A 10,882-nucleotide genomic window follows, 5' to 3' on the forward strand; every position below is an offset into this window, starting at 1 on the left:
TCAAACTCAAGAAAACCAAGATCACTAAATCGTTTTATTCATATTTAAAAATACAAACTTAAACTTTTATCATACAAAACTATAACACGAATTTTATTTACATTTTAAAAGTCGTATGATCACCTTGTTAGTTAACGAAATCACATCAGTTACAAACCAACCAAAAATCCAATCAATCAATAAAATATGGGGCACTTGCGCTACTTCCTCCAAGCGTTTCCGGTCTCGGCCGTCCGTTCCAAACTCGGAAACTGACTTTCCAAAGCGTGATAATTGTAATGTTCCCTCAACTCCTTTTTATAAACAACTTGACTACAATTCTCACACATGACTAAATTTTTTCTCGTATCCGCGTCACAAACTTGGTACAACTCCTGTTGCTTCTCCACGTCCGGCAAAAGAACCAACAGCTCCGGAAACAACTCCTTGAAATTCTCCCCTAACAGCGCCCGACAGTACTCGTAGTACTGATCCGGCGACATGTCTCCTTCCCGGAATTTCGTCGAGTACGTTTTAAATTCCTTGATCATTTCCTTGTCTAAAACATTCATTGATCGTTTGATCAAATTCTGATTACGCGACGCGAAGTTTCCCGGCTGATGGTAACTATTTGGTTTGATGGAGTAACTTTGCCCGCTACTACTCGTGAAAGTCAGGTCATTTGACGCCAAACTCGGGAAACTCTGAGTGGAGAGAGTGAACCCTGGGGGCGGTTTCAGGGAGAAACCCGGGGGCGGTTGCGGGGTATCGAGGGACAAGGAGCCGATGTTCAGTTCCGAGCGCTTTTTTACGATGCCGTTCTTCTGGGGTTCGTAATTTCCGTTTTCTTCCACCTCGCCGTTGCTGGTGGCGGCGATTGGTTTCTTTTTATGTTTCTTGTTCTTTTTACTGTCGGATTCGTTGACTTTGGAGGAGAGACTTTCGTTTTTGTTGACTTTACTATTACTGTTGTTATTATTGTTTTTGGAGGTGGCGCTCCAAGTGCCGGAAACCGGAACAGTGACACTTGACGACTTCTTCTTTTCGCTCTTCGCTTTCGTTAACACCGGAAATTGACTTAGATCGCTCGGTGGTAGACTTGGCGGCGGAGCGACTTTACTTAATCTCGATTCTTGTTTCTTAGGCTTCTGTTGCACCCACTTGGGGTTTAAGGGTGCGGAACCCCCACCCAGAGCAGGGAAGGCTTCCACCGGTCTCTGGTTGATGTTAAAACTGTTGGTATGCGAAGACGTGGTTGTTATATGGGTGGTTGTAATCCCTCCATTGTGGTTGACGTGGATGGACACGTTCGGTGCGGAATTCTGTCCGTTACTGCAAACAAAAACCTGCGATATTACTGCGGTACTGCTCGAAACTTACTTGAGACTTAGATGAACCGTACTGGTACCAGTAGACGGGGGCCCCAAACAAGGAAAGTTCTCCGCTGTCTTGGTGAGGTTCTGAGCGGAACTCCCACGCAACGTGCGAGTTATGGTGACCCCTGACCCCTTCTTCCGCGAGGCGGAGTCGGTGGTGATAGTAACCGCAGGAGTCCTCGAGCCCCCTAAAGACGGAAAATCGTCCCCACTAAACGGGTTCACTTTCGACGTAAAATTAACAGTCGTAGAGGGTCGACTTTGCACCGTCACCGTCGAGTTTCCCAGGGCTGGAAAATCTTGAGGAGTCAAACTATGGACTTGTTTTATACCCCCGCCGGGTCCTCCAGGTTCAGTGTCGTACCCCACGGCGCCTTCTTCGTCGCTCCGCTCAAGCCGCGCGCTCTGTTGTCTCTTATTCCGATCAGCCCCAGGTCGTGGGGCTAATGTAAACTCCAATTCAAGAGTTCTCGCTTGTTTACTCGCTGATTTGCTCAAGTACCGTCCGTGTTCAGTGGCTATGTGAGCTGAAATCACCAAATTTAGTACTGTTAGAACTAAACGCGCAGTACCTTTTAGATCAATATCGGTTCTGAACACAGCAATGAGGGGCATGTTGTGGCACTCGCCCTCCTCGCAGAGGTAGTGCTCCTCCCGAAAGTGCTTCCGGAGGTCGTCCATAGAGTTGTAGTACTGATGCTTGCCATCAGCGTCGCAATAATGACAAAATAAGTGGTTCCTGCGCAGATGCCTGAACAAATCGTCACTGTCCATGAACCTCGTATCGCAGAACTCGCACAGAGGGTGCCCTCTGTGGGAGGTGTTGTCCGGGTCTCCTTTCCTGCGATGGTACCCCAACTCCTGCTTAGTGTAACACCGCCTTTCAAACCCGAAAATCTTCAAGTTCTCCACGCACAAATCGCAATAGACCAAGTTGTGCTCGCGCCTCATGTGGTCCTTCAGCTGCTGGAAGGTGTAAAACGTGCATCTCCGATTCCCCGCTTTCGTACAAATCGCGCAACGGTTCTCCAGGAGCTGTTGGTACGCCTTCTTTATCTCTTCGGATCCGAAAATCATACCAAACTTGCGGTCTTGCAGATTCGTCGCTTGAAGACTCGCAGACAAGGTGCTAAAAGGTGCCACCTCTTTAGTAAAAATTACCTATAACCAGAAAACAATGAACACACGCTGTTTACATTGCGATTAAAGGGGCTGAAGATGTCTCATTGCATAACGTGGTGATCTAAAAATAACGCGCAATTTGAGGGGGCAGACATCCGAACTTACTTTGGGCATTTGCCCCCGACAGATGGGGCACTCGGTTTGGTTACAAAGCACTCGCATTCTTGTCGAACACTCGAAGCAGACGGGGTGGTCGCAAATACCCACGGAGAAGATCTCCACGGTTTTGCAACACACCACGCAGAGGTTCTCAGAGTCGGAGGTGTTGAGGCTTTCTTTGGAGTTCGACATTTCGCTGACTTGAACTGAAAGGAATTTGTCAAGATAACGAAAACACAACCTAATTTTGTAAGTGACAGCTCACTGGCACTTTTACTTGGCGGCGCCACCGTCGCTCCACGTGGTTACCTGCGCAGCGTTGCCGGCTCAACCTCTCAGATTTCAAAATCTGTGAAAAAAAAAGAGGAATTTTGGTGGTTTAGGAAACGGCACTGTTTATTAATGCCAGAGGAATGCGGGTGCTCAATTGAGACAATTGGGACACAACAGAGTAGTGGAACGGTGCTCCGTCACGAGCTCGTCAATTGTTTTTCTCTCCGATTCCGTGGATATTTTGACAAGCCGGCAACGTCGCGCTCGGAGGTGTAATCAAATTTTTCTAAAGAAAAAATTAAAAATGGTTATATAACGACACAGAGCAAGAAAATGGGTGGAGAACTTACTCAATTACCTCGAGCATTACATCAGTTAAGATTCAATAGAAACGTGTTCTTTCATCATACAATTTGTTTTTTATTATACAAAGTAAACATTGTGTAAAATAGATCACGTTTAAGTAACTTAAAATGCTAAATTATTGCTCTGAAATTTGGGACGTCAAGGCAAATTTCGTTATAGTTTCTAAAATTTGCTTCCGAGTGTTCAACTCTTTTGTTACTTCTTGCAACTCCACCCGACTCTTCTCCAGCTCGCTTTGCTTCTGGGAGAGATTCTGCTCCAAATCGGCGACTTTCTGCGAATAAAAACATAAATTAGCACGTATTTTACTTATGTAAGTCATGAAACAAATGAAAAATGAACATTTTGACCGTAGATAAAAAAACAGATCAAAAATTCCAAAAGAATCGCTGAAGAAACAAAGATGTAAAAAAATATATGCTAAAAATTACAAAAAAATCGCCAAGATTTAAACGATACAAAAAAATTTAGAGAAAGGAATCTGTAAAAGAATACATTTTTAACCGAAATCAAAAAACAAAAAGAGCTAAAAATACAAACCAAAAATTGCAAAAAAATCGCTGAAGAAACAAATATGTAAAAAAATATGCTAGAAACACAAAAAAAATCGTCAGGATCTAAATTATACAAAAAATTGAAACAGTCACATTTACACAGTTTTTAACCCATTTTTAACCGGAAAATTAGTGAGGACGCATTTTTTTTCATCTCTAATTATGTCAATATTAATGTAATTTTCTGTTATAAATGACAAAAAAGAACGAAGCAGTTTTGGGTAATTTTCCATGCCATTTGTTCAAAAAAAAAAACTGCGAAAAAACGCGGAAAATTTAATTTAAAATTAAAAAAAGAAAGAGCTAAAAATGCAGTACTGAAAAGTGTAAAAAAGTTGATGAAGAAACAAAAATGTGAAGAAAAAATGTAAAAAAAATACAAAAAACACGAGTTACGTCACTTCCCCAACTTACAGAATTCAGCGAATTGACCGTGTAATTGGTCTTCTTCAAACTATCGTCCTTCCTCTGTAAAAGTTTCTCCAACTTCGTCGAAGTCTCCTCCAACTTGACAATGTACTCCTTCAAACTCGAGTTGTGCTCCTCCACTTCCTTCTTTGCCTCCACCATCTTCTCGTACTTCTTCTCCAGCACGATCAGTTCGTTTCTACACTCCGCCAGCTCTTCCTCTTTGCGCACCAACTGACTTTTGCACGCTTTCATCTTTCCCTTATCCGCATCATTCTGCGCTTTGAGATCAACGAGTTGCATCTCCAGAGACTCTTTGAGTTTGGAAACCTGCTCGTGGCACTGCTGGACGTGGTACAATAGCTGATGCGAGCGGTTTAGCTCGGCGGATAACTGCGCGTTCCTGTGTTGCAAATGCGTGCATCTTTCAGACGCCGCTTCCACACTGGCCATGGCGGCACGCTCTGCATTCCCCATGGAGGCCAATTTATACTCGTACAACTCCATAACATCCGAAGTTAACACAGTGTTGAACTGATTCTGCGCGAAAATCTCGCGTAGCTTCACCAAGAGAGAATCGATCTGATTGATCTGCGTTATCGAAAGAACTGGGAAGTTCAACTCTTGATTGATGGAAGAAGGACACTTCAAATCCGGCACTGAAACCACTTGCAGCGACGCCATGAAGTCCGCGACGGCTTGACGAGGGAACGCCGGAATGGACGACATCTCCAACACCAAAGTCTTCTCCTCCTTCGAACTCTGACAAAGACACTGCGCTAGAATCATGTGAGTTTGCCTAAACAACATTGTTGGACTCTGCAGTAAAACTCTTACTTGTGCTGCATCAAACTGCTCTGAAGATTCATCCAGGCGACGTCGTGCTTTGATAGCTCGTTCACCAAGGCGATGCCATGCACGTAGACGTTGACGGTGTCCATGTTGGCTAAATCCAAGTCGCTGCGCTTCCTGGTGACGGAATCACCGTCCTGAAGACACCCGAAGATGTTACAAACGCTCTGTAACTTCAAGTCTTCTAGGATTCTCGCTCTGATTGAAGGGATGTGAGTCATTATTTTCAATAACTGGAATAATCCGGCGATTTTGAGATTTTGCTCGACGTAGTCGGGGCGGTCTTCATTCCGGCTAGTATCAAGAGTGGTTAAGAAGATTGGAAGTCCTTGAATTAGAGGCTCCAGGACCTCGTCGTTTTTATCCACGTTCACTGCTATGGTCTTCAACAGAGCAAGAGCATGAGAAGAGACCAAATCGGTATGAATCCACTTCAGCGCCACTTGTATCAGAACTCCATACATTTTAGAGAGGGCAGAAATTTTGATTACGGCGAGGAAATTAAGGAATTCGAAGACCAAAGTGATGCACTCAGGATCTCGGTTTGTTAAGTTTTCATCGCCGGTTTCCATGCACTCGTTGTTGAGAATCGCCTTAAATTATACGAAGACAATAAAAAATCCTCCCATGAGTCATACCTACGTCTATCAACGTCATTATTTGCTCATCGTACTGTTGGGCTTGTACAATCACCTCCAAGTTGTTCTGTTTGCCCATGTCTAAGAAAAACTCCACCACCTGTCTCAGGAGGATGGAATCTCTTCGCTTGAAGGCCTCAATGACGGACACAAAGGTGAGATTCACCACTTTTAATAAAATGCTGTCTGGGATGTTCCCGTTCATGTAGTCAAGAAAAATCAGGAGCTTGCAGGTGTGGATTTCTATAGTCGCCCCCTGAAGAACAAATTAGTTTGAGGAAGACACCCAGTGAGTTCTTACCCTCATCACTGAGCAAATCTGGAAGATCTTCTTCACGTCGACGTTCCCCAAAAGCGTGTAAATCGCCGACAAGTTCTTATAGCACAAATTTACCAAAATCCCCATCGACAACGTAATTATTTCTTCATTAGAGTTTTCAATCCACTCGCTCAGAGTGATCATGAGATACGGCAAATGGGGGATTTGCCACGAGATTTTAATACCACAAGTGAGATCTTGCATCAGTCTTAACAATCGAATTTTCTTTTCATTTGATAATTGATTGCTCAACAGTCTTGATAATCCTGGAATGAACTGGTAGGTGTGAATGAGAGCGTGACGGGCGGCGGGATTTCTGCAGATATTCGAGAGAACGTCGACGCAATTCCAGGCGAACGACGACTTTTGTTCCATTTTGTTCATGAGCTCGTAGAGGCTGACAAAGAATTGAGGGGCAATTGTGGAATGGGGGTCGAAGATGCTCAGGTCGATCGTCACGCCGAGGCCCTGCAAAGCATAAAAATGAGCAATGAACGGAATTCGTGGGGGCACTATTAGAAGAGTTTAAATTGTTGATTGTTACCTGTAAGTGCATGTTGATGAGTATCGCAGTGTCTTCTCGTTTCGTTTGGAAATACTGTTGAATGGCAGCGACGAGTTGCTTCATTTTGTAGAGTTTAGAATCCGGGCCTATCGAAACGGACGATTCCAAAGAATTCATCTTAAAAAGTAGTCCTAAAACGTAGTAAAATAAAAATAAAAGCAACAGAAACCCGATTTAAATTATGACAGATGACAGAAGAGTTTAAATCAAAACGGCCATTTTCAAGGCCGCAAACACAAAAACAAATATCCCTAAATCGTTCGATTATCACACAAGAAAAACACAAGTTTTAAACACTTAAATAAAAAATTGATATTATTGAAGCACAATTTAATAAATTTCGGACGTGTGATATAATTTTAGTTTGTAAAAAAAATAATAAAAATCAAATTTAAAGAAATCTGCCATTAGTTTGGCACCTGTCACAGAGATGTCGCCACGAATTTTGTTTATTTGACATTTACATAAACAAAACTTCTTTGTTCGTTATTTATTTAAAAAGCCAAATTGTTGCCATTGTGGTTGTGCCGCCGTCCATTTAAACCCCGTTACTCCAATTGTGCCCCCGGCACGCTCAGTATCCTTAATGTAAATGGCCTTGAGTGCCCCATCTATCTAACCTAATCAATTGTATTAAAGATCATTTTAATGAAACTGTCCGTGATGTTGAAACCATGGGTGCATGTTTATCGCTAGAACGTGAAGACGGTAAAGCCCGAAAACGCTCTGAAGAAATCGACCGACAACTGGGAGAACTCGCTAAACAGCAAAGCAATGTCATCAAAATCCTTCTTCTTGGTGAGTCTCCACCTGTCTTTGCTTGTCTTTATGGTGATTTGCAGGCGCCGGTGAAAGCGGGAAGAGCACTCTGGTCAAACAGATGAAGATAATTCACGCTGATGGTTTCACACATGCGGAATTGAGCAGCTTCCGTCCCACAGTATTAGATAATCTGTTGGCTTCCATGAAGTACGTCCTGGCAGGAATGGGGATATTGCGGATAAACTTGGAGCAACAACGGAATAAAGCCCATGCTCAGGTCGTCCTCATGAGCCGCAGCTGCTTTGATATGAGTTTCACTGTTCTTCCTAATGTGGCAGCTTCTTTACAAGCCTTGTGGTCGGACAGGGGGGTGCGGCTCGCCGTGGCAAGGGGCTACGAGTACGAGCTAAACGACTCTGCTCTTTAGTAAGTTTGATTTGAAAACTTTCAGTTGAACTAATTTTATTTTGCAGTTTATTTGAGAATATGGAACGAATCTGTGATCCTAAATATGTGCCAACACCAACGGACGTGTTGAGGGCTCGTGTTCGGACCCAAGGGATTATCGAAACCCATTTCCGGATCAACGATATCATTGTTAGCATGTACGACGTGGGAGGACAGAGGTCTCAGAGGAGGAAATGGATTTATTGTTTTGACGACGTCAGGGCGGTGCTGTTTGTCGTGTCTCTGAGTGGATACGACATGACTCTACTGGTAATTTTTAAGTATTTAGTGACGCCTTTAAAATACAAGGAAGGTGCCAACAATCACTTGTTATCGCTTCCGTGTAAAGATAAATATTATCACGGAAATCCCAACTTTTCCAGGAGGACTCCACGGTGAACCGCCTCGACGAGAGTCTCAACCTCTTCGGGCAGATCGTCAACAATCCCTTCTTCCGGGAAGCGTCCTTTGTCCTCTTCCTGAACAAGTTTGATTTGTTCCGGGAGAAAATCTTGTACTCGCAACGACATCTGAGGCTATATTTCCCTGACTACAAAGGTAAGATTCGAGGGGTTAATATGCCTTAAAAATGGCATACTCCTGATTATCTGTGATTTCCTAGTGATTTCTTGTGATTTCCTAGTGACTTCCCTTGATTCCCAGTGAATTCCTCCGATTTCCCCTGATTTCTTAATGATTTCCTCTAATTTCCCCTAATTTCCTAGTGATTTCCTAAGATTTATACACCGATTTCCTAGGTAAGGAAAACGCAAGGGAGTAAAATACATTTCTAGTTGTAAAAACATTCGAGTAATAGAAGTTCGAGTTATAGAAGTTCGACTGTATAAAAGACTAATTGTGATGTGATTCAGGGCCGGACCGAGACGTGGACCGAGGAGCCCTTTTCATCCAACACAAGTTCATTTTGAAGAACGTCGACTCTCGGAAAGTTCTCTATCCGCATTTTACCACCGCCACCGATACTGCCAATGTCCAAGTCGTCTTCCAAGCTGTCATGGAAATGGTCATCTCGACTAATCTAGGACAGGTTACTTTACTTTAGGATTAGATTCGTTTGTAGTCACGGAGTTCCTTATCTGCCAATTTTAGAAGCTTTGTTAGCTTGTCTCCCATCTTTGTGACCTTTCAGAATTGTGAATTAATTTAATAACGAATGGTATCTCTAACTAATGCTCTCGAGGCCGCCGCCTCAAGTAGATCTCATGCTGTGTTCAAAGAGTAGAAAAAAAAAACGTCTCAACTTGCCTGTAAGGCCGCATCTTGACGCCTGTGATACAGTGGCCTTAAATCTTGTGCAAATATTTTTATATCGATGTAATCACTCGTTGTGATAAGTAGAGTAGCTTTAATTAAGTTAATTTTGTAACTGGACGTTTTGTAGTGTTGTTTTTTGAATAAAGTTTTAAAATTGAGAGCGTTTGTCTGCGCCGGAAATACAATTTCAAGGACAGAGTACTATTAGCGAAAGAATTGGCGTAGGTATTACACCATCGAAATAAAATAATCGCAATGGGTATTTATAGTCGTGAGAGACGATGCCATTTCGCAGCACATCGACCTCTCTGTTCAAAATTCGTCCACTTGGTAACTTCAATCATTACGAAATTGCGTGTACGCTATTTTTGCATACGCAACAAAACACGACGAAAAGAAAATATAGAACGTTTTTCATTTTCAAGTCGAGCTTAAAATTTCCAATATTTCCAGTTTGGATCTGTAACTTTAGTAGTTTGTACACTAACGCAATGAAATTTGGAGAAGTTACTACTTCTGACATGTTCACTGTCTGGCCCAAGTTTCAAATTTTTCCAACAACAGGGACGGATTTTAGAAATTTTCGTTTATAAGACGACCCTAAAATTTCCAATATTTTCAATTCGTACCTGTAACTTTACTAGTTTTTACATTAGCGCAATAAAATTTGGAGAGATTACTATTTCTGACTGTCTTCCCGAAGTTTCACATTTTTCCAACAACAGGGACGGATTTTAGAAATTTTTGTTTTCAAGTCGAGTCAAAAATTTCCAATATTTTCAATTTGGACCTGTACTTTAGTACTTTAGTAGTTTTGACACTAAGGCAATGAAATTTGGAGAAGTTGATATTTCTGACATGTTGACTGATCCAAATTTCAATTTGTTGGAACAACAGAGACGGATTTTAGAAATTTTCATTTTTGAAATGGGCCAAACAATTTCAATATTTTTAATTCGGACCTGTAACTTTAATAGTTTTTACACTAGCGATATGAAATTTGGAAAGATTACTATTTATGACTTAATGACTATCTGCTCCAAATCTAAATTTTTTTTAACAGAAACAAAATTTAGAAAATTTCGTTTTGGAAATGGGCCAAAAATTTCCAATAATTTTAATTCGGACCTGTGACTTTAGTAGTTTTTATACCAGATTGATAAAATTTAGAAAGGTTACTATGTCTAACTTGATGACTATCTGTACCAATTCTAAAATTTGTTGAACAACTGGGACGAATTTTGGAAATTTTTATTTTCAAGACGACCCAAATAATGCCAATATTTTTAATTCGGACCTGTAACTTAAATAGTTTTTACACTAGCGATATGAAATTTGGAGAGATTACTATCTTTGACTTTTAGAATATTTGCCCAAAATTTCAAATTTTTCGAACAACAGAGACGGATTTTAGAAATTTTTACTTTGAAAATGGGTCAAAAATTTCCAATATTTTCAATTAGGACCTGTAATTTTAATAGTTTTTACACTAGCGCTATGAAATTTGGAAAGATTACTATCTATGACTTGATGACTATCAGCCCCAAATATTAAATTTTTTGAACAACAGGGACGGATTTCAGAAATTTTCATTTTCAAGACGAGTAAAAAATTTCAAATATTTTCAATTCGGACCTGTAACTTTTGTAGTTTTGTACGCTATTTTCGCAGACGCAACAAAAACACGACGAAAAGAAAATATAGAACGTTTTTCATTTTCAAGTCGAGCTTAAAATTTCCAATATTTTCAGTTTGGATCTGTAACTTTAGTAGTTTGTACACTAACG

At 41.4% G+C, this 10,882-nt stretch overlaps 3 protein-coding genes across 4 annotated transcripts; 1 reads left to right on the forward strand and 2 right to left on the reverse strand.

Annotated features, from left to right (window-relative positions):
* Positions 1-15: 15 nt before the first annotated feature.
* On the reverse strand, positions 16-2,937 carry LOC148170884 (E3 ubiquitin-protein ligase ZNF598). Of its 2 annotated transcripts, none has more exons than XM_088042563.1 (4): positions 2,643-2,937; positions 1,928-2,516; positions 1,360-1,882; positions 16-1,311 (listed from the first exon to the last, which is right to left on the reverse strand). In XM_088042563.1, the coding sequence occupies exons 1-4, from the start codon at positions 2,826-2,828 to the stop codon at positions 201-203; spliced, it is 2,409 nt and encodes an 802-aa protein (XP_087898689.1). In that variant the 5' UTR covers positions 2,829-2,937; the 3' UTR covers positions 16-200. The 2 variants fall into 2 exon arrangements, with proteins under 2 accessions (XP_087898689.1, XP_087898690.1); XM_088042564.1 differs by lacking the exon at positions 2,643-2,937 and adding an exon at positions 2,543-2,608 and having other exon boundaries at positions 1,928-2,484.
* A 368-nt stretch (positions 2,938-3,305) lies between these two features.
* On the reverse strand, positions 3,306-6,840 carry LOC148170885 (protein CIP2A). The gene is made up of 6 exons (XM_088041097.1): positions 6,591-6,840; positions 6,029-6,514; positions 5,732-5,983; positions 5,075-5,682; positions 4,244-5,036; positions 3,306-3,549 (listed from the first exon to the last, which is right to left on the reverse strand). The coding sequence occupies exons 1-6, from the start codon at positions 6,726-6,728 to the stop codon at positions 3,391-3,393; spliced, it is 2,436 nt and encodes an 811-aa protein (XP_087897223.1). The 5' UTR covers positions 6,729-6,840; the 3' UTR covers positions 3,306-3,390.
* Positions 6,841-7,003: 163 nt separating this feature from the next.
* Positions 7,004-9,253, forward strand: LOC148170886 (guanine nucleotide-binding protein G(o) subunit alpha-like). The gene is made up of 5 exons (XM_088041098.1): positions 7,004-7,409; positions 7,454-7,799; positions 7,847-8,090; positions 8,204-8,378; positions 8,693-9,253. The coding sequence occupies exons 1-5, from the start codon at positions 7,286-7,288 to the stop codon at positions 8,881-8,883; spliced, it is 1,080 nt and encodes a 359-aa protein (XP_087897224.1). The 5' UTR covers positions 7,004-7,285; the 3' UTR covers positions 8,884-9,253.
* Positions 9,254-10,882: the final 1,629 nt, after the last annotated feature.

The sequence above is a fragment of the Gnatocerus cornutus genome, chromosome 7 (assembly GCF_029298725.1).
Source record: "Gnatocerus cornutus isolate USDA-ARS CGAHR chromosome 7, icGnaCorn1.1, whole genome shotgun sequence".
Lineage (NCBI taxonomy): Eukaryota > Metazoa > Arthropoda > Insecta > Coleoptera > Tenebrionidae > Gnatocerus > Gnatocerus cornutus.

Bases quoted from the DNA above. Each gene is read 5' to 3' on its own strand.
- LOC148170886 (XM_088041098.1), top strand. From the start codon at position 7,286: ATGGGTGCATGTTTATCGCTAGAACGTGAAGACGGTAAAGCCCGAAAA. The intron at 7,800-7,846 runs GTAAGTTTGATT...TTTATTTTGCAG, and splicing joins CTAAACGACTCTGCTCTTTA to TTTATTTGAGAATATGGAAC. The intron at 8,379-8,692 runs GTAAGATTCGAG...GATGTGATTCAG, and splicing joins ATATTTCCCTGACTACAAAG to GGCCGGACCGAGACGTGGAC.
- LOC148170884 (XM_088042563.1), bottom strand. From the start codon at position 2,828: ATGTCGAACTCCAAAGAAAGCCTCAACACCTCCGACTCTGAGAACCTC. The intron at 2,517-2,642 runs GTAAGTTCGGAT...TTCTGGTTATAG, and splicing joins GTCGGGGGCAAATGCCCAAA to GTAATTTTTACTAAAGAGGT. The intron at 1,883-1,927 runs GTACTGCGCGTT...TGGTGATTTCAG, and splicing joins AACCGATATTGATCTAAAAG to CTCACATAGCCACTGAACAC.
- LOC148170885 (XM_088041097.1), bottom strand. From the start codon at position 6,728: ATGAATTCTTTGGAATCGTCCGTTTCGATAGGCCCGGATTCTAAACTC. The intron at 6,515-6,590 runs GTAACAATCAAC...TATGCTTTGCAG, and splicing joins TCATCAACATGCACTTACAG to GGCCTCGGCGTGACGATCGA. The intron at 5,683-5,731 runs GTAGGTATGACT...GTATAATTTAAG, and splicing joins AAATAATGACGTTGATAGAC to GCGATTCTCAACAACGAGTG.